This window comes from Panthera tigris, chromosome C1 (assembly GCF_018350195.1).
Source record: "Panthera tigris isolate Pti1 chromosome C1, P.tigris_Pti1_mat1.1, whole genome shotgun sequence".
NCBI classification, from domain to species: Eukaryota; Metazoa; Chordata; class Mammalia; order Carnivora; family Felidae; genus Panthera; species Panthera tigris.
The window spans coordinates 211,946,422-211,971,037 of record NC_056667.1 but is presented as its reverse complement, the minus strand read 5'-3'; the positions used below and the strand labels follow the sequence as shown (position 1 = coordinate 211,971,037).

The 24,616-nt window shown below is 45.5% G+C and overlaps 1 protein-coding gene across 2 annotated transcripts; it reads right to left on the bottom strand.

Annotated features, from left to right (window-relative positions):
• Positions 1 to 369: 369 nt before the first annotated feature.
• On the bottom strand, positions 370 to 24,497 carry COPS7B (COP9 signalosome subunit 7B). 2 transcript variants are annotated; one of them, XM_007082966.3, is made up of 7 exons: positions 24,276 to 24,497; positions 17,636 to 17,813; positions 13,809 to 13,884; positions 12,138 to 12,226; positions 10,272 to 10,474; positions 7,851 to 7,956; positions 370 to 1,615 (listed from the first exon to the last, which is right to left on the bottom strand). In XM_007082966.3, exons 2-7 carry the CDS (start codon positions 17,795 to 17,797, stop codon positions 1,457 to 1,459), a joined length of 795 nt encoding a protein of 264 aa, XP_007083028.1. In that variant the 5' UTR covers positions 17,798 to 17,813; positions 24,276 to 24,497; the 3' UTR covers positions 370 to 1,456. The 2 variants fall into 2 exon arrangements, with proteins under 2 accessions (XP_007083028.1, XP_042851567.1); XM_042995633.1 differs by lacking the exon at positions 24,276 to 24,497 and adding an exon at positions 19,703 to 19,811.
• Positions 24,498 to 24,616: the final 119 nt, after the last annotated feature.

The following is a 24,616-nucleotide window of genomic DNA, read 5'->3' as shown; positions in this document are numbered from 1 at the left end:
TACTTCACTGACATTCAATCCAACAGTCGACACCTGCTGGACAGTTTGGAAAAAGGAGAAACCCATTTTTTCACCATGGTACTGAAACAGTGTCACATTTTCCCTGAACCACCCTAACTCCAGACCCTCAAGATCCACCAGCCATGCAACCCCGCACTCCACAGTCACATACGTTAAATCTACACTTTTATTTTTTGTTCTAAAATGTGCTTTTACTCCCAATGAACTTGAATAAGTCGGTCCAGGACCACCACCTCCCCTTTAAAAACAACAACAACAACTACAACACACGCACACATACACACATGCCACCCTCCAACCAGGTGAAAAATCCCCGGCGATTAGTCTGTAACAAATATTGACACGAAGGGGAAAAAAAAGCATGTTGAAATGTATTAGAATCAGAACCTGTACAAAAAAAAAAAAAATTAAAATATAACCTGAAACAGTCAAGTTCAGAAAGGCCAGTCAAGTCCTTTTCTCTTGCCAGGAGAATGTCGTCATCAGAGGGCCCTGGGTCATCAGCCAAGGAGGGGCAGAAAGAGAGAAACAGAAGCAGCAACAGGTCCTTCACCAGACAGAGGGGCCTGGGCACTGCCATCCCCAGCACGGACACAGCCGGGAGGGATTAAAGATCTCGGGGGGGGGGGGGGGGGGGGGGCAAGTGTCGGCAGACAGTCCCGGGCGGCAGCTGGGGCCTTCGCACCGAAAACCAGTCTGAGTGGTCAGGGGCAGCAGGAAGCGAGGCCAGCAGAGAACACCAACCCGGAAGAAACTTCTGCCACCCAGCAGACCCACAGCGCCCTCCACTGGTGCTCAGATTCCAGAGGTTAGTGCTCCCAATGGATGAGAGATTGGAGCTGGGCTTAAGAGGCTGAAAACCCGCAGGTTTAGTAAACATAGCCCAGCATCACATCCCTCCGTGGCCTGATCGGAGCTGCCAACAAGGGATAAGGCAGGAGAGGGGAAACAAAGCATTTGATACCTGGCTAGAGATCACCTGCACCAGTGTGGGAACTGTGGTACATGGGCTGGAGAAGGCACACCCCCCTCCTCACGCAGAGAGGGGCCTCCTCCGCAGTCATCCCTGTGGGCCGGCTAAAGCTGCCTCCGGCTTATGACCAGCCTGACAAAATGACATGGAGCAAAAGAAAAACTGGGAGGGAGACAAGCCCTTACACAGAGACGAGAACCTCCTGGAGGAAAGCTGGGCAGTGTCTGACCCTGTTGGGATGGCATCAGTGGAGCCCCTGAGTCTGAAGGAACTGGGGGAGGAGGGAGGGGGTGAGGGAAGGGTTAACGGTTCTTCTGGAACAGTACCAACAGGGTGGGAGGCGCTGGTGAGGGGACGGGCAGGTCTGGAACTCACTGAAGGTAGAGAGGGGAGGAAATAGGCCCTTGGTGTCCCCTCCCCACCTGACCCAGGCCTGGTGAGTGCCAGCTGCCCCAGCCGGCCCTAGTGGCGGCTGGAGACCAGACCTTTCACTTTGGACATCTTCTTGGTGGGCTGCCTCTGCTCAGCGTGAGGGGGACACTCCCGTTCAGCCAACTGCTGCTCCATCTCCTGAGCCGAGGAGGAGGCGGTGGCTTTGAGTGTCTTCTTAATGTTGGTAACCTGGAGGGAGACACAGGATTAAGGTGCTCAGCCTCTAAGTGCCAGAAACTCACTGAAACCTGTTCTCATTGTACTGGGGGCCACCCAGGGAAGAAATCAGAATCCTCTGCAAGAAAATCTGAGATTATCTTCAGAAACCCAGATGAGGAGAAACAAGCAGGGGCCACTCATGAATCACGCAAAAAAAGGAACTAACACTTTCTTGGTTGAAAAGAGTGAATATGGGGCGCCTGGGCAGCTCAGTCAGTTAAGCATCCGACTCTTGATTTTGGTTCAGGTCATGATCATGCGGACAGCACGGAGCCTGCTTGGGATTCTCTCTCTCCTGTCTTTCTGCCCCTCCCCCTGCTCGCTTGCTCTCTCAAAATAAACAAACTTAGAGAGAGAGAGGATAAACCAGTGGAAGTGGACCATCTGACAAAGAGGTACAACACACCAGGTTAAAATGGCCTTAGAAACAAAAAGGAGGTCCCAAGAATGCAATAGTCAGCTAACCACTGGCTCATGTATGAAACTAAAAATGCTTTCATAGGAACTTTGGGAATACAGCTCCACGAGCCTTCTGGAATAAACAACTAGTGGATGAAATTTAGCCAACCAAGTGACAAATGATGAAAACACAGCAAAAGGACCGACAGACAAGATTACGCTAGGTTTCAGCATACCTTTCTTCACTTAACAAAGGAGGGCTCAAAAATATTTAAGCAACTTCTGAACATTTTCCACATCGGAATATATGTCCTTGGTAACATCTGCGTATTGTTATTAAGAATGTTCTACAATTTTTAAATTAGTTCCCAGTTTGCTTTGCACTTAGGTATAGCGCTGCTATGAACAGTCTCCTATATGTTTACCTGTTCGTACTTGTGTGACCAGCTCTGGAGGGCATATTCCTAGAAGTGAGCTTTCCAGATCAAAGGGTTGGCACATTTTACATTTTAACAACTATCATTATCTTGTGGAAACTGATTGCACCACCCTGTACTTCTACCAACTGTGTCCTCCTGTGCCTGTTTATATACACATTCCCCAACAGCCGTTCTAAAAGATCCTTTATGGGGCGCCTGGGTGGCTTGGTCGGTTAAGCGTCCGACTTCGGCTCAGGTCATGATCTCATGGTGAGTTCGAGCCCCACATCGGGCTCTGTGCTGACAGCTCAGAGCCTGGAGCCTGTTTCAGATTCTGTGTCTCCCTCTCTCTCTGCCCCTCCCCTGTTCATGCTCTGTCTCTCTCTGTCTCAAAAATAAATAAACGTTAAAAAAAAATTAAAAAAAAAAAAAGATCTTTTGTGCTTTTGCCCTTCAGCCAGATGAGAGGAAGAAAAACGGGAGGAAAAGCATTGGAAGGAAGAAGAGAAAGTAAAGATGTTTCCCCAGTTTGACGGCCCCCATGTTTTCTGGGAAGCAGGCCTGGCTTGCTATAAAGAAGGGAATTGTGGGGGTCAAAAGTTCTCAGCAGTTAGACTACCAGGAGCTGGAATAAGAGGCAGTTCAACCCAGAGACGAAACAATCCTGTGACTGAGGCCAACACCAGGCTCTTGCAGATCTATCATCTGCAGAATGAGCCTTGACTAGATTAAAGCTCATCATTTATTTTGGTTTTTGTTGTTGTTTTGTGATGAAGGAACAGCCACGCCCTAAACTGATGTCACCCTGATCAACATTATAACCTTTCTGAAAGGACGGTGAACAGAGGGCTGTGGGCTGGGACACTGAAGACACAGGGCAGCCTAAGTCAAGTGTGGCTTCGTCCTGTGTCCAGTCAGTCCAAGACATGCCATCTCGAACCCCAGGCGGCACACGTCCCAGGGCGTCACTGCCTGCTTTGGGATCTCTTGTTCAGGAGAGTTACTTGGGGATAGAGTAGAGAAGAATCTGAAGCAAATGGATGGCCTGCCACTTTTATCTTGTAAAAGAGATATTTAGGTTTTGTTTGTTTTATTTCAAGGCGTATTTTGGCTGCCAAGGTAGGTCCACCAATTAAACCTGTTGTGGCCGCGTGGAACAATCAGGACAAGTCCACTTCCTCTTTCACAGAGCCACCCTTCAAATGATGGCAAACATCCCCAATGACTTGTCTTTTTTGGCCTAAGTGTCCCTGGCCCCTTCCAATTTTCTTTGAGTAGCTAGCTGGCAGGCCATCACATCTCATTTACCAGATGACCTAGAGTTTGTCAAGCCCCACAAACCATGGGCCTCAGGAACTTTCAAATGGGACTGTACCCGCTAACAAGACTGCAGCCTAACTCCATCAGAGACCTTAAAGATTCAAGCCAAAGGAGGGAGAAGAGCCTCCTGGGGGAGGAAAACTTTTGGCTGTGGGGCAAAGGTGGACGAGAGGAAGCAGAGTCACAGCTGGGAAGGTCAAAGATGAGGAGAGCAGCGAGTGGTGAGAATGAGCCTCCAGGAGGAAGCAGGGGCACCCTGTACTCTGGCAGCCGCCAGACTCAATATCCATCACTAACTTAACCCCCTGGGATTCTCTACAGAATGGAAAGCAGCTTACTTTGCCCAGTTACGGTTTTTCACCTACATGCCTGGAACACAGCCTATTTTGTGAATGTAGCAAGAGCTATACGCTGACATTCCGTAGAACATCAGACATAAGCACATTCAAATGTAAAGAAAAATACATTCCAAAATCAAATATAAATGAAAAGGTGTTTCATATTGTTTCAGCTAATCATTACCTCCCCTCCAGATTGTTGGCTGCGAGATAAGGAAATAGCTCACAATGTTAATGTTCTATCTCCCCCAGGTATGCTGGAATTGTAACTAATATGTATCACTTCTGTGAAAGGCAGAAAGGAGAGAAGACTCCTAAGCAGTTTATGATGGGACTGACTTCACTAATAGGGAAGGCTCTCAAAACTAATATTCACCAGAAAAAAGCTGCTGTTATAAGATTTGGGGGGAAAAAAACATCAAGTTTTTCCCTCTGAGAACAAGCAATCTAATTTAAGGAGAAATAAAAGATCAACTTAGTTGAAAAAAATGCCAAAAAAAAGTTGGGTTGAGGGTAACAGAAGCATAAGTACAAGCAGAATATGACAGAATTACACATTCATTCTTAATAGATTTGTTTTCAAGTCAACAAACTGGGATGCCTGGGTGGCTCAGCGTCCGACTTTTGATTTCGGCTCAGGTCATGATCTCATGGTTCCTGGGATTGAGCCCTATCGGGCTCTGCACTGACAGCATGGAGCCTGCTTGGGATTCTCTCTCCCTCTCTCTGTCCCTCCTCTGCTCATTCTTGGATGTGCACGCTCGCCCACTCTCTCTCTCTCAAAATAAAAACAAACAAACAAACAAAAAACAGCTAGCCTTCCATGTGCCTTAAGCTGGGGAATGGTAAGTATCCTACACAGAGTATGCATGTACTGAATGGAAAACTGACAAGGCTCTGGGTTTTGACCATGTTCCTTCTCTCCTCATACTGGTCTGTTCCAGGTTTTCTAAAAGACTGTTAAGTCAGTAGACTGTTTTAATTGGTGGTGGAAGTGGCCTTGGTATTTTCCTCAAATTTCTTTCTCTCAAAATTTAATTAAATTATCACCACCACCTGGTGGCAGCATCAGGCTCTGGCAGCAGGAGTAACCTCAGCTGTGGTTTTCCAACAAATCCATGTGCACAGGTCCTTTTTTTTTTTTAATGTTTATTTATTTTGAGACAAAAACAGAGAACATGAGTGGGAGAGAGCAGGGGGAGAGGGGGGAGAATCCCAAGCAGGCTCCATGCTGCCAGTGCACATCCTGACGCAGGCTACATCTTTGCAAACTGTGAGATCGTAACCTGAGCCGGAATCAAGAGCCAGACGATTCACCTACCTAGCCACCCAGGCGCCCCTCTCTTTTTTGTTTTAATATCTGTAATTTAAGGAACCCACACTGTTCTCAAGTATTGGTCATGGCTCAACATTAGTCAGTGCCTTCTTTCATCAGATGCCATTTGTCACAGAAATAAACTTGAACCACTCAAAATTCTAAAATTAATATCATTCATTTTTGCTAGTGACCACACTCCAAGCCCACCACCTACCACACTATGAGCAACAGTCTGGGCACAATGGGGCAGCCAGCTACTAACCAGGTTACAATATGGTTTGCTTCACACAGGCCACCCCAAGTCAGGTGGGCACGGTTCACCTCCAAACCTCATGTTTCCACGGTTTGATTTACAGAGAAGTATCAAGGATAGGAGAGAGTGCTCAGCCCTTCCTACTTTGCTGAGACATCAGTCTCAGCTCAGAGAAGAGGTCACCATATTTAAGAGGGGAATTATACAGATTAGAGAAACAGCAGGCTTTCTATCCTAATTGTATATGTTGTTGGCTAGTGCTAAATTAAATGTAGTTCATACTTCTATGGCTAGAAGTAGGGTTAAAAATTAATGCACTGGGGGCATCTGGGTGGCTCAGTTGGTTAAGCGTCCGACTTCAGCTCAGGTCACGATCTCACGGTCTGTGAGTTTGAGCCCTGCATCGGGCTCTGGGCTGATGGCTCAGAGCCTGGAGCCTGCTTCCGATTCTGTGTCTCCCTCTCTCTCTGCCCCTCCCCCGTTCATGCTCTGTCTCTGTCTCAAAAATAAATAAACATTAAAAAAAATATATTTTAAAAAATTAATGCACTGAACCAATTCACAGACTTGGTAGGTATGTACCTACAAGCATGTAGGGGGCTGTGTGTACCCAAAATAAATTTGTTCTAGTTCATGAAAAGTCTAGTTCAGCAGTCCACCAACACATAGGGTGTACCAGAAATATTCAGTACAACAAACATTTCAGCACCTACTACGGGTCAGGCATGTGACAAAGAGATGGTCTTACATAGACAAGAGAGGTTTTATTTTCAAGGAACACATATGACAGAGTAAGGGAAATCTTCAAATTCCACGAGTTCCCCTTTGAAACCTGACTGAGACTGGGTGGCTCAGTTGGTTAAGCATTCGACTTCGGCTCAGGTTCATGATCTCACACTTTGTGGGTTCAAGCCCCATGTCAGGCTCTGTGCTGACAGTACACAGCTTGCTTGGGATTCTCTCTCTCTCCTTCTCTCTCTGCCCCTCACCCACTCACACTTTCTCTCTCTCAAAATAAATAAATAAACTTAAATTAAAAAAAAAAAAAAAAAGAGGAGCGCCTGAGGGGGGCTCAGTCAGTTAAGGGTCCGACTTCTGCTCGGGTCATGATCTCACAGTCTATGAGTTCGAGACCCACATCATGCTATGTGCTAACAGCTCAGAGCCTGGATCCTACTTCGGATCTGTGTCTCCCTCTCTCTCTGCCCCTCCTCCGTCTGTGCGCTCTCTCTCTCTCTCTCTCTCTCTCTCTCTCTCTCTCTCAAAAATAATAAAAAAAGAAAGAAAGAAAGAAAGAAAGAAAGAAAGAAAGAAAGAAAGAAAAGCACATCTACATCTACATATTTCTTATGTTTCTTAAGTATAACTCTGGGTCCCATTCTGCCATAGTCTTGGCCACCTGATTTATAAAACCCATTAAATAACATTAACACTTCAAGCTCCATCACACTAGAAAAGGACTTTCAATGCTAAAATGTTTATCTTATGGGCTCCAAATTCTGAGGTCTCCCTACAGGTGTCCCGGCCACAGGCACACAAACTCCCATTAATCCAAAGGCTAGAGCCTATGTCTTTCGGACAGGTTAAAAGTGTCAGGAACAACTAGGTGTCACTAAAACCACAATCACACACTTTTAACTTCACCTGCTTTTCACCTGCCAAATGTTTTCCCTTTCTTCCTTTTTTCAATATGAAATCTATCATGCATGTCAAAAGGTTATCACACGTATAGTTTAAAGAATAAAGTGGACACTGTGAGCCTATCACACGGCTTTAAGAAGCAGAACAGAACCAGGGCCTTGAAGCTCCATGCGCCCCTGCCCCCTGCCCCCCTCCTCCATCCCGCCAGCTAACCACCATCCCCTCACCCATCTCGAAGACCTATCCCCAAACTCGTTTCTTTTACTCCACAGCTGCAGAATGCATGTGTACTGCGGAAGGACAGCATTCTCCACTCTCCCAAGCCTGCTCACCCTCTGGTAACCAGGAATCAGAAAGGAGACAGAGAGCATCAAAAGCAGGGACCACGTCATACTCATCTCTACCCCACTAGCCCAGTGCCTACCTGTTGGTGACTGTTTCACCTGCGCCAAGAATCGCAAGATGAAGGAGCAAACAGGGATACCCTGGAGCAAGTAACAAATGTTCTCTTCCTTACCTCGGCCTCTACCTGCTGCTGAGTTCGGCTGTGGTTCTCCTTGTACTGGTTGGCTCTCAGAACTTGCTGCTCGATGCCCAGCAGAACTGCTTCGCAGCCATCACACCTACAAAGGAGATAATGGGCTCTGAGCCACAGAAAGGTCTGGGAGCTCTCCACCTCTCCCAAATCTCCCTCCCTAACCCCTTATGGGGACTTCCTTTAACACCCTGTCTGCCAAGGAGGGCTCTTGTGCTTCACTCCTTCCAAGACCAGTGTTTCTGAATACAAAACACAAGGCACCTGGAGACAAACACGGAGGATGTGGGATGGTTTCCTAGAACACAGCTTGAATTTCAACCTTTGTCTCCAATGGGAAAGGTTTACAGAATGTGCCCTTAAAGAGACTAGGACAGCCCTTACAGGTAGAACAGATTCACCGCTTTCCTCAAAGGAAATAATGATTTTCTAAAAGCCTCCCATTTTAAAGATTGCCCCTTTCCTCAGAAGTTTGTTACTTCCTAATTGCCATCCCCCTTATTTCATTTCCCAACTTTTTATTTTGAAAATGTTAAAACCTAAAAAAAAACTTGAAAGAACAGTACAATACCCATTTACCCTCTACCTAAAAGTCAACAGGTGCAAACATTCCGCCATATTTGGGGTACTGTTCTACCTAACAATTTTGTTTTAAATCTAACTCAGTGCTTTAACATAAGCTTTAAGAACCTGGACTGGCAGGGGCGCCTGGGTGGCTCAGTCGGTTAAGCGTCCGACTTCGGCTCAGGTCATGATCTCGCGGTCTGTGGGTTCGAGCCCCGCGTCGGGCTCTGTGCTGACAGCTCAGAGCCTGGAGCCTGTTTCAGATTCTATGTCTCCCTCTTCCTCTGACCCTCCCCTGTTCATGCTCGCTCTCTGTCTCAAAAATAAATAAATGTTAAAAAAAAAAAAATTAAAAAAAAAAAGAACCTGGACTGGCAAACATCTTGGGATGGGGTTAGGATGGCACCTCTAGGTGGAAACGCAGTGAAGCCAGACTATGGATGTGAGAACAGTGTCAGCCATCTCAAAGATGGAGTAAGAGCCAACACCGGTAGGGCTAGAGGCCTGGATTGTACTCCAGCTAGAGCACTTCCACACAAGGGGCGTTTTCTAAGTTTTTTCCCCCCATTTACTCTGACTGAAGACTTTTACAGTATTTTGAAAGTTCCTGCCTGTGTCAGAAAGGTGTTTGGGGTCATACCTGGGACAGAACCTGGGGTAAAGGGTAGACAACACATACCCTGGGGTCCAATAGTAGCTGAAGGAGGGAAACTTGGGGGGCTCTGAATGTGGGGTGGGGGTGGGAAGTCAAAGCTGAGCCATTCATGCCTGGAAAGTTTCAGTCTGTTTTAAAGAAGACAATTTCAGGGGTGCCTGGGTGGCTCAGTCGGTTAAGCATCCAACTTCAGCTCAGGTCACGATCTCACAGTTCATGAGTTCGAGCCCCGTGTTAGGCTCTGTGCTGACAGTGTGGAGCCTGGAGCCTGCTTCGGATTCTGTGTCTTCCTCTCTCTCTGACCCTCTCTGGCTCGTGCTCTGTCTCTGTGTCTCTCTCTCTCATAAATAAATAAACATTAAAAAAAAATTTTTTTTAAATGAACAAAAAAATAAAAAATAAAGAGGACAATTTCCCTATCCCTTGCACAAAGCTTGAGTGCTCTGCTTCGTGATCTCCAACAACACCACGTGCCTGCTTGGGGACATGCTCTCCTGACCTCCAACTACGCCCTAACCCTGCCCTCCTTCAAAAGTCAGCTAGAACCTCTTCTCCAACTAGTCCCACGTAGCTTTGTAAGCTCCAAATCATTTCAATAACTCCATAACAAATCCTTCTAGAACATGCAAAGCTATTGCAAACATCAAATCCTATTAACAGAGAACATGCAAAAACAAAATAAAATACAGAACATGCAAATGCCCCCCTTCTTTTTACATACCAGAAGTTATCAAACAGTCTATGTGTACATCTTGTGTTCCAACTTAGAATAACCCATTCCTTGTCTTCATGATCCCTCACAATGTTTTGCCAACACTAGCCCAAGGTTACTGATGCTGAACATGGGTTCTCTTATCCAAGGAATCTGATCAACACTAACTTCCTGAGCTTCATCAAGCTCAGAGGCTGAGTTTGCAAAGCACTGGATCCACGTCAGAAGCCAGGTCTCAGAGGCTCCAGCTGCCAAGACTACCATTCAATAGTCCCCCCACTGCAACAGGACAACCAAGGCCCTGGGAGGCCTGCAGTGACTCCTGCTGCCACACAGCTTTAGTCACAAATGCAGCCCAACCCCCTGGCTTACTGTCCCAAGGCTCCAGCTCCCAGGCAGCCCCAGCTGACACTGGAAGACATTTCCCCAAGCGGAGGCACGAATGGCACACCCCTCCTTCTTTCAGCCTCACCATTCATGCAAGGTCTTGACAATATTATTGATATCCTTCTTTCGGATGTCACGGCCAATGCAAAAATCCACTTCCAGCAGCTGGTTTCTCTGGTCCAGCTTGCCCTGGATGATGTCGGTATAGACAGCCTCAATGATGAGGTCTTCCAGTTCCCGGAGATTCCGCATCTCCAGGTCCTTCAGCAGCACGGAGTAGGGGATACACTGTAGATAAAGCCATGTGATATTTACAAAAACTGCTGACAAGCACTAAAGAAAATGCAGGTGTACACCTGCCTCGGGGCTTTGGGAAATGCAGTCTGGTTGTAGTTATTAACATCTATGGCAATAAGACATGGATAAATGAGCTGTGAGACCTATAGGATCCAAACAAGACCCAGAGCCTCTAGGAATGCATTCTCCTAGATTCTCTACCCCTGGACTTCACCCAGACTTTAGCTTTCATGTTGTGAAGCACTCTTAGAAAGTGTCCGAAACAAGAAAGGGAAATACTCAGTGTGTGCCACTCTGCCACCTTCTGGAAGCTTGCAGACTTGACATAAAATGCCAGATCATCAAAAAACTCCAAACAATTTCAGACACTGGAGAGAACTGGCTGCCTGCCCAGGAAAGCACAAGCAAAAAACATTTGCAAGCTAACATATCCACCTACAGGTAGCCAGTGGGTACTGCATCTGTTTTCTCAGACTTGCAACCAATGTCAGTGCCCCAACAAGAGTCCCTTACTGGGGTACACCAACATCTTGCATTTCTCCAAGACAACTGTATATCTAAATATCCACTTTTGTGGACACATCACTACTAGTGTGGAAATTAACACAACAATCAAATCTGCAAAATCAGACAGGAGGAAGAGGTATACAAAAAAGAGAGTAACAGCAAACACTGCTAGGGAGATTTTTAATAACTAAAGGTATAGATGGGTTTATAATGACAGGTTGCAGAAAGAGGAAAAAAAAGTTACCCCTAAAATTTGCTACACTTGGGAAGTCCATGATCAGGACAAAAAGAAAGATCAGGTCCTCATTTCCTAACAAAACAGCCATCCCACCTGAAATGCCAGGCTGAGAATCAGAAATTTGTGACTAGACCAGGGAAAATGATCTCAGCAACTGAAATGGCAACGCAAGAACAAATCTACATCTCTCAAGCTCAATCACAAAGGGGAAATGTAAAGGGCAAACCTCTTCCGATGGCAAAGCACTACAAAAACTTTGACAGTTATGCCAAGGTTGGGCAGAGAGCCAAAATCAACTATAAATTAATGGAATCTGGATCTTCTTTGTTAACGGCTATGAGAAGCTGGCTGCAAGGCCTTTTCTAAATTGAGTGGGGCAGAGACCTCAGAGAGATGATGAAGTAGTTTTCTTATAGAAAGTTAGGGTCTAAAGATAGCATATAACGCAAAAATCCAGCTTAGTATAATTAACCTTGACAATCCCCAGAAGAAGGCCACATATTAAAAACCTAGTCTTGGTAAGTCCAACAAAGCCAGTTTTTCCTCCAGCACTGGCACAATTCACTGTGCACTGAGCAACAGATGGAAGTGGTTAACCTGCCTTGAGATGTCCTGCTGTTTGAAAAACTACGTCTCCCTTTAGTACAGCAAAATGCTCACACGGAGTGAGTCACCACAGCATGCCAGAACTGAGACCTGCTGATTCACAATGTCTCCTGGGCATACTTTTCCTGAATGAAACGGTGAGTAGTTGTCTAATTGTTATCTTTTCTTCTTTTGTCCTTTGCCAAGCAAATTTTATGCATTTATGACATGACTACCGTGCACAGCTAGCAGCTCGCACACTGATGCCAGTGCGACACCCGCCTGAGGGTGAGGAGCAAGACGGGAAAGAGTTCAGGACTGTACCTTCATTCTCGACGCCAAGCTCACGATGGTTAGGTGCTTCAGCTTGTTCTGCTGAGCTGTGCTCAATTCTGGCAGGCTCTCCTTGTTGGCTGCTCAGTCCCACCCACCACAAAAATCAAGACACAAAATAAAATTAGAATTTCTTTACCGAACAAGCTTACCAACTCCCCACATGAAATCTACTATTGATTCACTGTCATGACTCTGCACTTATTCATGAGACAAATGTTCCACGAGCACCTCCTGTCTTCTTTGAAGGACTATGTGCTCCTGAAAAGCCAGGCATGAATGCACAAAATGACAGGACAATCATCTTAATCTATCTGTGCCCTTTGTGACATTCAACCAAGCTCAACATGTCTTCACTGGGAATCTGTTACGTGCAATGCACTGTCCTAAGTGATTCAGAGACGTCAAGGATAAATTAGATGGGCTTTGTCAGGGCTGCTGCGCTATACAACCCCAGGGATAATAACCACCAGACTCGTGCAACTCAATGGCCTTGGACTTGTCCTCGGTCTTACAATCAGGTATTTCAACAGCTACAAGTCCAAGACAGAAATACTAGAAGAAAGGTACAAACCACCAGAAGAGAGCCAGAGAGTGAGGAAGAGGAGGAGAGGCAGAAAGGGAGAGAGAGGCAGGCAGGGGAGAAAAGGAAAGAAACAGAAAGGGAGAGAGCAAGTGAGTGCAATCACATTGAGGAGGTACAGGAAAGGAAAACAAAGATGGAGTTTGAGATGAGCTTTGAAGACTGGGCAAAATTTTAGTAATAATAATAACAGCAGCAAAGGCAGCAGCAAAGACCATGTGTACACACACACATGCAGTTAATCCTTCACAACGACCTCACAAGATAGTTCCCAAATGCCTTCAATTCCTTATCTGTAATCCTGGATTCCAAAAAGGTGAATCCAAACTAATTTTTTTTCTTGAGCATGGTGCTGAAATCCATCTGGTGGCAATTCCTGACCTGAATTGATGCAGGCTTTTAATCCTACTTGTTGTAAGTATCCATTTGTTTAGCTGAAAAACTGAATGTGTTTTGACTACAGGTGCTGTCCACGTCTTGAAGCGTGTTACATAAAAAGGTATATATGTGGGGCGCCTGGGTGGCGCAGTCGGTTAAGCGTCCGACTTCAGCCAGGTCACGATCTCGCGGTCTGTGAGTTCGAGCCCCGCGTCAGGCTCTGGGCTGATGGCTCGGAGCCTGGAGCCTGTTTCCGATTCTGTGTCTCCCTCTCTCTCTGCCCCTCCCCCGTTCATGCTCTGTCTCTCTCTGTCCCAAAAATAAATTAAAAACGTTGAAAAAAAAAATTTAAAAAAAAAAAAAAAAAAAAAAAAGGTATATATGTATCATATTACCTCTTTAGAGTCCCCAAAATTCTAAATTCTGAAACATCTAGCCCAAGGAGTGCATGTTCAATTGGATTTTCCCCGATCTTTCAAATTATTAGTAACCCAATCTAATTTTACCCCAAGTTGAGATAAAAATATTGACTAGAAGGCGCCCAAGACATCATCCTTGCTCTCTTTCCCTCTCCCTCCCCCAACTTCCCATTCCTGCTCACCAGTGCACCTCACAAGTCCACAAAGCTTCAGCCCTGAAATTCCTTGGAAACCAAATAGAGTGACATAAGAAAAGTCTTTGGAAGATCTTAACCAACTCACCTATGTAATCTGGGTATGTTCCATAGGCAAACAGGTTCAGCAACTGCAAATATGCAGCATTAGCTCCTTCTGCAAGCTGAGGAAGAAAAAATAAAAGAGTTCACAGACGTCTACCAGTCACTGCAGGGTTCAAGCAAAGGATGATGATCGTGTGCCTCAGTTGACTGTTTCACTAGATGGTCCCTGAGGTTCCTTCCAACTCTGATTCTTTGGAAAAAAATAAAATTTAATTTTAAATTTAATTCTTCTCTCTTAGCAATACGTGTTTTACGCACTGCACAGCATACCCAAGTAACTACTTCTGTCTGTCCATCTCTCTCTCTCTTTCTCTCTCTCTCTCTCTCTCTCTCTCTCTCTCTCACACACACACACACACACACACACACACACACACACACACACACAGGAGTTAGTACTGGAAGCAGTGCAGGTTTTCTCAGGATTTCCTTGCCATTAAAACAAAGAGTGGAGCAGCCTTGTCTACATACCAGGTTGGTGGGTACAACACTAGCCACTATCAGTCCAACCTGAACAAGGTGTAAGGCAGGTTCCGAGGTTCGGGACCACGCAAGTAGAAGGAGCGCTAGGAAAGATTAGCACAGCATAAAATGTAACACAAGAGCCCAGGTGGGACAGGAAACCACAATATCAGGCAGCTTCAAATAAAAACATTCACTAAAATTACTTATTCCTCACTAAAATGGCAAAGAGTCATCTGTGGAAGTAAAACAGAGATACTAATCTGTCTGGAACTGCTCTGCTCTGTTGTTGGTTAACTGGGTGTTTCTTTTACTTACAAATGTGTACCTGTTACTCCATAAACTCCATATACCAAACTCCATAAAGTAGTACCCAAGGAGTATTCTGTTGATACTGACAGTAATACTACTTAATTTGACCTATCTTTTTATTGGGACGCCTGGGTGGCTCAGTCAGTTAAGTGTCCGACTTTGGCTCAGGCCATGATCTCTCAGTTCTTGAGTTCAAGCCCCGCGTCGGGCTCTGTACTGATGACAGCTCAGAACCTGGAGCCTGCTTCAGATTCTATGTCTCCATTCTCTCTGTTCCTCCCCAACTTGCTCTCTCTCTCAAAAATAAACATTAAAAAAAATTTAAAAGAAAATAAACTTTTATTTTATTTTATTTTGTAAGTTTATTTTGAGAGAGAAAGTGCGAGCAGGGGAGGAAGAGAGACAGGGAGAGAAAGAATTCCAAGCAGGCTCCACACTGTCAGCACAGAGCCTGATGTGGGGCTCAAACTCACAAAACCATGAGATCATGACCTGAGCTGAAATCAAGAGTCGGTTGCCTAACCAACTGAGCCACTAAGGCGCCCCTAACCATCTTTAAAAAAAAAAAAAAAAGGTTCCAAGAACTACATCCATAATTTCAGATCACTGAAAAACTACTAGTGTTCCCAGCTCACATACAGAAAAACAAACAAAAAAAAACAAACTGTGGGGAGATAGAGGTGATTTGCTCAGCACCCGCATGAGAACTCTCACATCCTAATAACCTAATCTACCCTATCAGGGTTATCAAGAACTTCTTGAGGTCCTGAATCAGAGGAGGAAGAGATCATCAAACGTAGCCCCTACTTTTCAGACAGATGATTACAAAACTAACCCTAAAAGACTATTTTCTCTAGAGTAGATACTCCAAAACTGCTCCCACTGGCCTAAATCAATGTCTTTCTCACTTTAATTTCCATCCATCTCCTCTTAGCCAATCTTCCTTAGTTACGAAACCACCACTTGACATATTCATTTAGGCTTTTCATGAACCTGAAGGAACATATTACCCCTTTGTCATCTCTTCTGCTGATAAAATGATGAACTATCAAACCATAAAAAGACACGGAAATTTAAGTGCATATCCCTAAGTAAAAGAAGCCAATCTGAAACAGCTACATACTGTATGATTTCAACTCTACGACATTCTGGAAAAGTCAAAACTAGGAAGCCAGTAGAAAGATCAATGGTTGCCAGGGATTAAGAGGGGAGGGAGGGATGAAGAGGCGGAAAAAGAGGATTTTTAGGGCAGAGAAATTACGCTACAGGACACTGTAACGGTGGACACATGTCATTACACATTTCTCCAAATCCACAGAATGTACAACATCAAAAGTGAACCCTAATGTAAACTACGGTGTTTGGGTGATAATGTGTCACTATAGGTTCCACACTGGCTGGGGATACTGGTAATGGAGGAGGCTATGCATGTATGAGGGCAGGGATATATTGAAAATCTCTATACTTTCCTCTCAATTTTGTTGTGAATCTAAAACTGCTCTAAAAAATAAAATCTATTAAAAAAAAAAAAACAAAAACAACCTAGCTTTAAAAATTTTTCTTCACAGGATTCCTTTTACATCACTGGTAAATTAAAATTTGACTATAAGCCAACTGTGTGTCAAGCTATATATTAAGTGCTAAGGAAACAATGAGGAGCACAAGAGACCTTACCCTTACTGAGCTCACAGTCCAGCAAGCAAGGCTGACACTAAATAAAAATTCACAATTAAAAAATAAAAGCGGCTCTTTCGGTCTCCGGCTGCCATAGGAAGACAAGATGATGCAGGTCCATACATCAGCAATGGACAGCCACGGGGAACCGCTCCAGTTTCCTAATCAAGAGGAACAGCAGATGTGCAGCAGTGAGTCCCACAGCCTGACGGCCCACACCTCTCCTACGAGGGGCTGATTCACCACAAGGCTGTGGACACGGAGCCAGCAACTGCCAGCCAAGGTGTCCTAGTGGTCATGAAGTGAAGAACCAGTCGGCAAGAACCCACTACCTCCTATATGTGGACCACCATCGACAAGAATGCCGCCCTCAGCAGCACGGTGCACACAGCAAGGCGCACGCAATCCACAAGAACGAGCACCACACAGATCTGTGCACGGCGGCCATCCGTAGAGCCAGTGGCCGTCCACAGAACCAGTGGCCATTGGCAGTGCCAACACCATCCTAGGCAGCCAGAGAGAAGTTGTGATGGGGAAGAGCAAGCTCACCCACCCTCCAAGAGCTTCTGAGCACAACCCCCAAAGTAATAAAGATGTCACCAGACTTTTCAATCAATTAGTCAACACAAAATTATCAATCAATAAATGTAAAAGTATCCAAAGTGAGAAGCAGAGATTGAAAAGTATAGGTTGCTTCACAACTCTTTGTTCTACCTGGTCATTCTTCACCAGTCTTCTCATTTTTAAGGCACAGTAACCAAAATTAGATACCCAAAGTTTTAAGGACAACAATCAAAAAAAAAAAAAAAAAGTAAACAAAGCAAAAAGGACTACTTCCCAGCTTTTCATGTCATATTTTTTTTACATACCAACTTAGCATAACATTGTCTTTTTCATCAGGACAATATATTCCTTCTACAATATATTCCTTCTTCATGCCCAGCTCATTCAACAGCAACCATCTTCTGCTACGTATGTACCTAACCAATCTTTGTCTATATTTGCCCTAGAGGTTTTTGATCCCTGCAAATGCCTGAAACAACCTCTGTTAAATATCAGCCGGTGCTTATACTCTACTTTCCTTATTTATCAGGTTCAATTGGATTTTTCCCCCTACCTTTCAAATTATTAGTAACCCAATCTAATTTTACCCCAAGTTGAGATGAAAATATTGACCAGAAGGAGCTCAAGACATCATCCTTGCTCTCCTTTCCTCCCCATCCCCCAAATTCCCATCTCTCCCTCAACAGTGCACCTCACAGGTCCACAGAGCTTCAGCCCCGAAATTCCTTGGAAACCTGGAGAATCACAGGAAGGTTTAGATCAAAGAAGACAGAGAAATTGTTTGGAAACTGCTCTTACCTCCTGCACATTGGCCAGCTCCAGCAGTTCTCCAAAGACATACACTCCAGGAGCCTCCAAGACTTGGCTTATGAGAGCAGTGAGGGCTGAGCCACTGGTACCTTTGGCTAGTAAAATAAACTGTTCTAGGAGGTTACTTGATGGTTTCTGTTCACCTGCCATTCTCTGGCCTTGAGATCTGTCCAAAAGAAAAGTGTTTCAGTCATTCTTCCTTCTCCTTTGCAAAGTCTATGCTTATTTAATGCCAGATCAGACATCAGTAATACTTTAATTTTATAGTATTCAAAAAGAGGGGCGCCTGGGTGGCTCAGTCGGTTGAGTGTCCAACTGCGGCTCAGGTCATGATCTCATGATTTGTACGTTCGAGCCCCGCATTGGGCTCTGCGCTGACAGCTAGGAGCCTAGAGCCTGCTTCAGATTCTGTGTCTCCCTCTCTCTCTGCCCCTCCCCCACTTGCACTCTGTGTGTGTGTGTGTGTGTGTGTGTGTGTGTGTGTGTGTGTCTCAAAAATAAACAACTAAAAATTCAAAAAGAAAAACAGCTCCTGAGTCCGTATGCTACAGCCACTTTGTGAGACGGACAGGGTTCCACCTAGAGTTAATGGGATTTTGTCCTTGCTCAAAGGTTTGAAACACATTTAGGAAAAACCACTTCATCCCCATCTGGCCCTCTCCCAACAGCAAGCAGCACCTTCTAAGCCCTTAAACCTGACCAGACCCAAAGAAACACACAGGAGTTTCTCAGGAGCGGTTTTATCTACCTCACTTACAGACTCTAGTTAAGAGAGAATCTGGCCCGTACACAGAGGCAGCAGATGTAAGCAAAAGCAATCAGTTACAGCTTTCAGTGTATCAATGGAATCCCACCTACAGCCAGATACAAATGAGGAAAGCCACAAAAAGTAGACAAGACCTCTCATTAAGTCAAAGAAGTCATTTAAGCATAGAAAAAGGGGGGAAATCATATTGAAAGATAAGCAACATATTCAAACTCAGAAAATACATGCTGTGTAAGTCCATAAGGAAAATGCCTCTATTTGACTTCCCACTGCCATATGATTTTACCAACTATGACTTCAGAATTTGTACAAAATCCTAAGAAAATAAAAAGGTTTGAGAAAACAATGAAGATACTGTACTGCAATCCTGAAGATATCCGGGAGGACGGCCCCTCAATTGTACAATCCAATTACATGCTGGGTGTATGTGAACACACACTGCATACCTACACTGCAGGAGTCCTGCATAAGAAAAGACTACCCCTCCAAGAATGACACATTTTGGGGGTACTAAGACAAAAAGAAGAGAACAATTCCAAGAACTGTTTGGTGCAAGAGAAACTAAGTTTTCCTGTGGAGGCAGGCATAGAGAGCAGCAGCCTTTTCAGAGTATGACAGAAACAATGATGTCGCCTCACTTAGGGTTACATAAGAACGTCTCGTCGGAAACAGAAAAAGTGAAGTGCTAAGGGAATAAAAGTTGCTGAGGAGAAAAGAGGAAAGAGGAGAGGGATGGGGTAGGGTGGGAGAAGGCGGGAGAGAGGTGATGGTTAGGAGAGTAAAGAAAGAAAACCTCCCCTCCAAGCGGACACGTGTGGAGGCTGAATGGAAAGGCCTGGGGTGGAGAGGGAGTGGAGAAAAGACAGAAACTTCAGTCCCTCAAAAAAATTCCGGCCTAAGGCGCAAAGCCCTTAGGGGCAAAGAGGTAAGAAGACGCAGAGTCGCTTTTTTGTGAAGTGGGAGGGGCGGAGGAGGAGGGGAGAAGAATTCGCGTCGTGGGGGGGCGCTATTTTGATGGACAGCAGAGGGGCAAAGAGGCAGCCTGTGGGGGTGGGGAAGCGAGAGCAGCCGCGGGTTAGGAACTGAAGGTCGCAGGCTGGGGTGGACTTCAAGGCGGACGGCGTGCTCCAGGCAGGGCCGCGGGTGCGGAGTGAGGGGCCGCGGGGCGCGCTCCCCGGGGCGGGGCCGGAGCGGTGTGGCCGCGGGCTTTCCTGAGGGCTGGCGCTAAGCCAGACGGCTGGGACAAGGCTGGCGCGCCGGGCTCCGCCCTCTCGCCAGCCCCTACCTACCCTCGCCACCTCTCCGTCCTCTCGGTCGCTGGCTCGGCCTCCCGGCGCCTGTCCGCAGGTTGTCAAGCGTCCATGATCGGCCCGGCGTCCGACGCTTTTCTGCCTCCGCCGACCCGTTGCCCTTGCGGCTCCCCCGGAAGCCTCCTGCCGCTGCACTCGAGTTCCGCCCACACTACGTTCCCCCCGCGGCGTAGGCGGCCTCAGATCTCCCGTGCGGCCTGGGCCTGGGCGAGACCGTCAGAGGCGGGTCGTAGCCCAGGAGCCGGGTGGAGCGGTGTCCGAGGAGCGCAGCCTAGGGCAGTACTGGGGCCCAAACCGTCGCCATCACCATCTTGGGCCCGAAATTCACCTCTTTGGCCGAGCTACCCCTCAGGAGCTCCCTATGGCGACTGCGGCTACCCAGGGGTACAAAGACCTATTAAGTCTAACAACAGCTACGGCTTATTGTGCCAGGCGCGTACATTGTCTTGTTGAATTATCAAAACTCTATGGCCTGTAGCAGTAATCCGATTTTTCAGATGAGTTAACAAAGCTTAAAAATCCAAAAGCCGGTAAGTAGCAAAGGTTGCTTTGGAACCCAGGCTTCGGAAGCCAATGACCATATTCGTGACCTCTTCAGAATACGTTTTAAAATAAGCAAGAGACGGGTTGAGCCAACAATGGTTCTGTGAGCAAAATGACAGAGGTTGCGTTGCATTTGGTACTCAGCAACTCTCCCGGAAGATGGCTAAGGGATGCGAGGCAGCTGAACACTTAAGCTGGTTCCTTTAAAGCGTATACCACAGACTTTCGAGACTTGAAGAGCCCTGTTTGCCTTTGGTGAAATAGAGTGCAGAAATCAGACAGATGCAAAGGAGCATAGCACCAACTCACTGATCTATTCAAAAGATGTCTTGTTCTAATTTCTATGTTCTGGAAGATTTATACAAAGAGAAGACAAGGTTCTTGCCCTCAAATGGCTTCAATGTGGGGGCGCCTGGCTGGCTCAGTAGGTACAGCATGTGACACTCAATGTGTGGTGGTGAGTTCAAGTCCCACGTTGGGCATGAAGCCTACTTATAAAAAAAAAAAAAATCAATGTGTTATGAGTATGCTAGGGAAGAGAAAGGGATCTTCCAGGCAAAAAGGCAAAAAAAAATTTATTTTAAGGCAAAAAGTTGGCAGACCATAGTCACAGAGGTTTGCTCTGTGTAGCATACACTAATGCAGAAAAGAAACACGGAGTGTCTGGAACCCAAGGTTCAGGGGTGAGAAATGAGGGCTACAGACCCGGAGTCAGGTCATCAAGGGTCTTCTAAACCATATGCAAGGCACTATACCCAGCAAAAACCTTAATACAGCAAAGTTCCTACCTGGGGGAGCCCACAGCCCCTGAGACAGACAGACCTGTCTGGCTATGACAAACAGTTGCCATAGGCACCCTAGTGATACAGATAAGGCTCTCCTGCCTCTGCTCTGGGAAGAGGTGAATGAGGCAGGGTTCTAGAGGAGATGAGGCTTGAGTTGAGCATGGAAAAATAAGCAAGAAAATCACAAAAAGGGTAAGCCATAGAAAGGAGTTTTTATTTTATCTTAAGGGCACTGGGGAACTATTTAGGAGTTTTAACCTGTTAAGTGTGAATGATTGCCACTTTAGAATGATCACACTAGCTGCTATAGGAATGGATTGGCTATGCAAAGAGCTGGAGGCCAGGAAACTCTTGAGGGGACACAGTCTAGATAAAATATCATGAGGTCTTGAACAAAGGCAGTGGCAGTTGGGCATGAAAAAGAAGGGATGTTGTTGGAGACATTTAGACCATAGAATCTATTGGACTGGGTGACCAGCTGAATGCAGGTATAGGGGAGGAGGATATTACCCAGGATTCTGGCTGAGTAGGCCAGACAGAGCTGTCTTGGAGGTGGTGTTAAGTGAATAGGGCGGCAGAAAAGAAGAGGCAAATTTGGCGGTGGAAGGAAAACAACTAAGTTCTGTTTGAGTTCATAAATATTCTGGCAGTGCCTCCACTTCCTCCAGAATAATGTCCAGACTGCAAGGCTGCAGTGAAAGCCCTTCTCAGTATGCTTCCCTCAACATTTCCAGCTTTGTCTCACCCCACCTTCTTACAGTCCAAACTCCAGGCCTTCCCATGCCCATCACAAGAGGTGTACCTTCCCTCTGACACCAGGGTCTATGCTGAAACTTGCTCTCTCTCTTTTTTTAAAAAAGTTTTATTTATCTATTTTGAAAGAGAGAGAGAGAGAGCGAGAGCGAGCAGGGGCAGAGAGAGAGGGAGGGAGAGAATCCCAAGCAGGCTCTGCCCTGCCAGCGTGCCCAGATGCCCCAGCTCTCTCTTCTTTTTTGCAATGCTCTTCCTTCGTATTTGCCTGTTAAAATCCTACCAACCCTGGCGTGCCTCGGTGGCTCAGTCAGTTAGGCGTCTGACTCTTGATTTTAGTTAGGGTCATGATGTCACCACTGTGGGATCGAGCCCAGCATCGGGCTCTGTGCTGACAGCGTGGAGCCTGCCTGGGATTCTCTCTCTTTCCCTCCTTCTCTGTCCCTCTCCAGCTCACACGCATGCTCTGTCACTCGCTTGCGTTCTCTCTCAAAATAAGTAAATAAACATTAAAAAAAATCCTACCAACCCTGTAGGCAAAGATTTCTTAAACTCAATGCAAAAAGGCACTAGTCATAAAACACTGAACTATTGCACTGCATTAAGAATCGCTGTTTACCAAAGACACCAGTGTGAAACTGAAAAGGCAAGCCACAGACTTGGAAAAGATATTTGCAAAGCCTATATCAGACCAAGAACTCCATACCCAAACTTTATAAAGAACTACAAATAAATAAGAAGACAAAAAGCCCAAACTAAAGAGTGGGCAAAAGACTTGAACAAGCACTTCACAAAAGAGGACATTCAAATGGTCAAAAAACAAATTAAAAGGTGTTCAACACCAGAGACCATGTAAGAAAAAAACTATAAGAGACCACATTTAGCCAAAATAGCTAAAATTAGAAAGACTGACAAGACCCTGTTTTGACAAGGATGAAAGACAACTAGAATTTTTTTACATTGCTGGTGAAGGCAAAATGATACAAACCCTTAGGAAAACTGGCAATATCTAATGTTGCTGATCATATGCATACTGTACAAGCCAGCTACTCCTCTCCTAGAAATGAGTGCAGTCTACAAAAAGGAAACCTATAAGAATGAGCATTGCAGCTTTGTTAATAAAAGCCAAAAACTGATAGCTGACAACCTAAATACCCATCAACAGAATAGATAAATATTGCTACATACATACAATGGAATACTAGTAAGCAATTTTTTAAAAAAGGCTGCTGTTACATATAACATGGATGAATCTCACAAAAATAACTGCTGAACAAAAAATGCCACTTACTCTACATACTAAATGATTACATTTAAATGAAATTCAAGACAAAACTAATTTGTGGTAATAGAAGTCAGAAGAGTGGTTTTGGGGGTGGGAGGATGCAGTGCTGATTGTGGAGGGGCACAAGGGTGTTAGAAATCTTGATTTGGGGAATGGTGACACAGGTGTATACATATGCAAAACCTGTGCCCTTCCTGCATATGCCATACCTCATTAACAACAACAAAAAAATTTAAGAGTAAGTTTTTCAGCAGAAAAAAAATCCACCCGTCCTTCAAATTCAAATGCCACCTCCTCCATCAAGTCTTGTCAGCTAGAATTAATCTTTCCACAGAACCCCTGTGGCATTCCGATGACCTTTCCCTTATGACATTTATTGAAGCCCATCTTAAATCTCAGCAGAGTCTCCTTTTTTTCCTAACTAGATGGTTATCTTCCTTGTGGCAGTGACAATGCCTTTCACCCTTTGCCGGAAACCTGAAAAGGCTTTTTGTTGAATTACATGGAAGGAAAAATTGGGTGGGTGAAAAAGGGACAGGAAGAGGAAGGAAGGCCTAGGAAAAGAGATAGGAGATCTCTAAGGAAACCTTAGCTTACAGTACAATTTTACCTAGTTCCTGAACTGAAATCACATTAAATGTCACCTTGAGCAACAAAGAACAAATCAAAACACCAAGTCCTTCCTAGACTGAAGATAAACATCACACTCCTTCACTTGCAGGAAATTCACCAAATAAATGCTTACTTAACCTCTGGGTATTTCAACCTGGATGGGGAAACTTCACCAAGCAGAATAATAATCACATAGCCATGCTGCTAAAAATATCGCCACCTTAGTGTGGTGTAAACAGCCCAGACTGCGGATCAGGAGACTTAGGGCCGAATTCTAACTCTATCCCAACTTGCTGTAGCCGGTGGACAATCTCTGAGCCTCTCTGGGCCTCAGTTTCCTCATATGTAAAACGACAGGGGTTGGATTGGCAAATTCTCTTAATATCCCTTCCGGTATGGATATTCTGAGTATACAATCGATATCTCTCCCAGTCCAACGCAGTAGCACACCAGAAACCCCTGCAAAACAAGTAAAAAGCGCCCCAGACCAGCAAACAAGCACAATTTGAAGGAGTCATTTTGTTACATTATCTTCCATGGTTTAATCAGTGTTTTTGTTTGTTGTTTGCAGTCTTACCATGATTTGCAGGAGATTTCTGAGTTCCATGTAAACAGATGTTACCTCTCTGTGGGCTGTCATCTTCTTCTGAGAGTTAACGGGGTCTTCCCGCCTAGTTTCAAGTCTCCGAATTCAGAAACCCCCAAGGCGGAGGACGGTTTATGAATTTGCGCACACTGCGCGGCACACTGGAGTCTAAGTTACAGAGGAACGGGGTGCAGGGAATGCTGGGATTTGTAGTCCCTGGGCCTCTTTGTTGCGTGATGGGATCTGTGGTCCCCCGAGCACTCTCCTGGAATGCTGGGAAATGTAGTCTCTTTCGCATCGCCCAGTGCAACCTGCTGTCATCCCAGAACCTT

Excerpts from the sequence above, each read along its gene's own strand:
- COPS7B (XM_007082966.3), bottom strand. The coding sequence starts at position 17,797 with ATGGCAGGTGAACAGAAACCATCAAGTAACCTCCTAGAACAGTTTATT. Across the intron at positions 12,227-13,808 it reads AACATACCCAGATTACATAG|CCAACAAGGAGAGCCTGCCA; the intron begins GTGAGTTGGTTA and ends GGGACTGAGCAG. Across the intron at positions 10,475-12,137 it reads GCTTGGCGTCGAGAATGAAG|TGTATCCCCTACTCCGTGCT; the intron begins GTACAGTCCTGA and ends CTTTATCTACAG.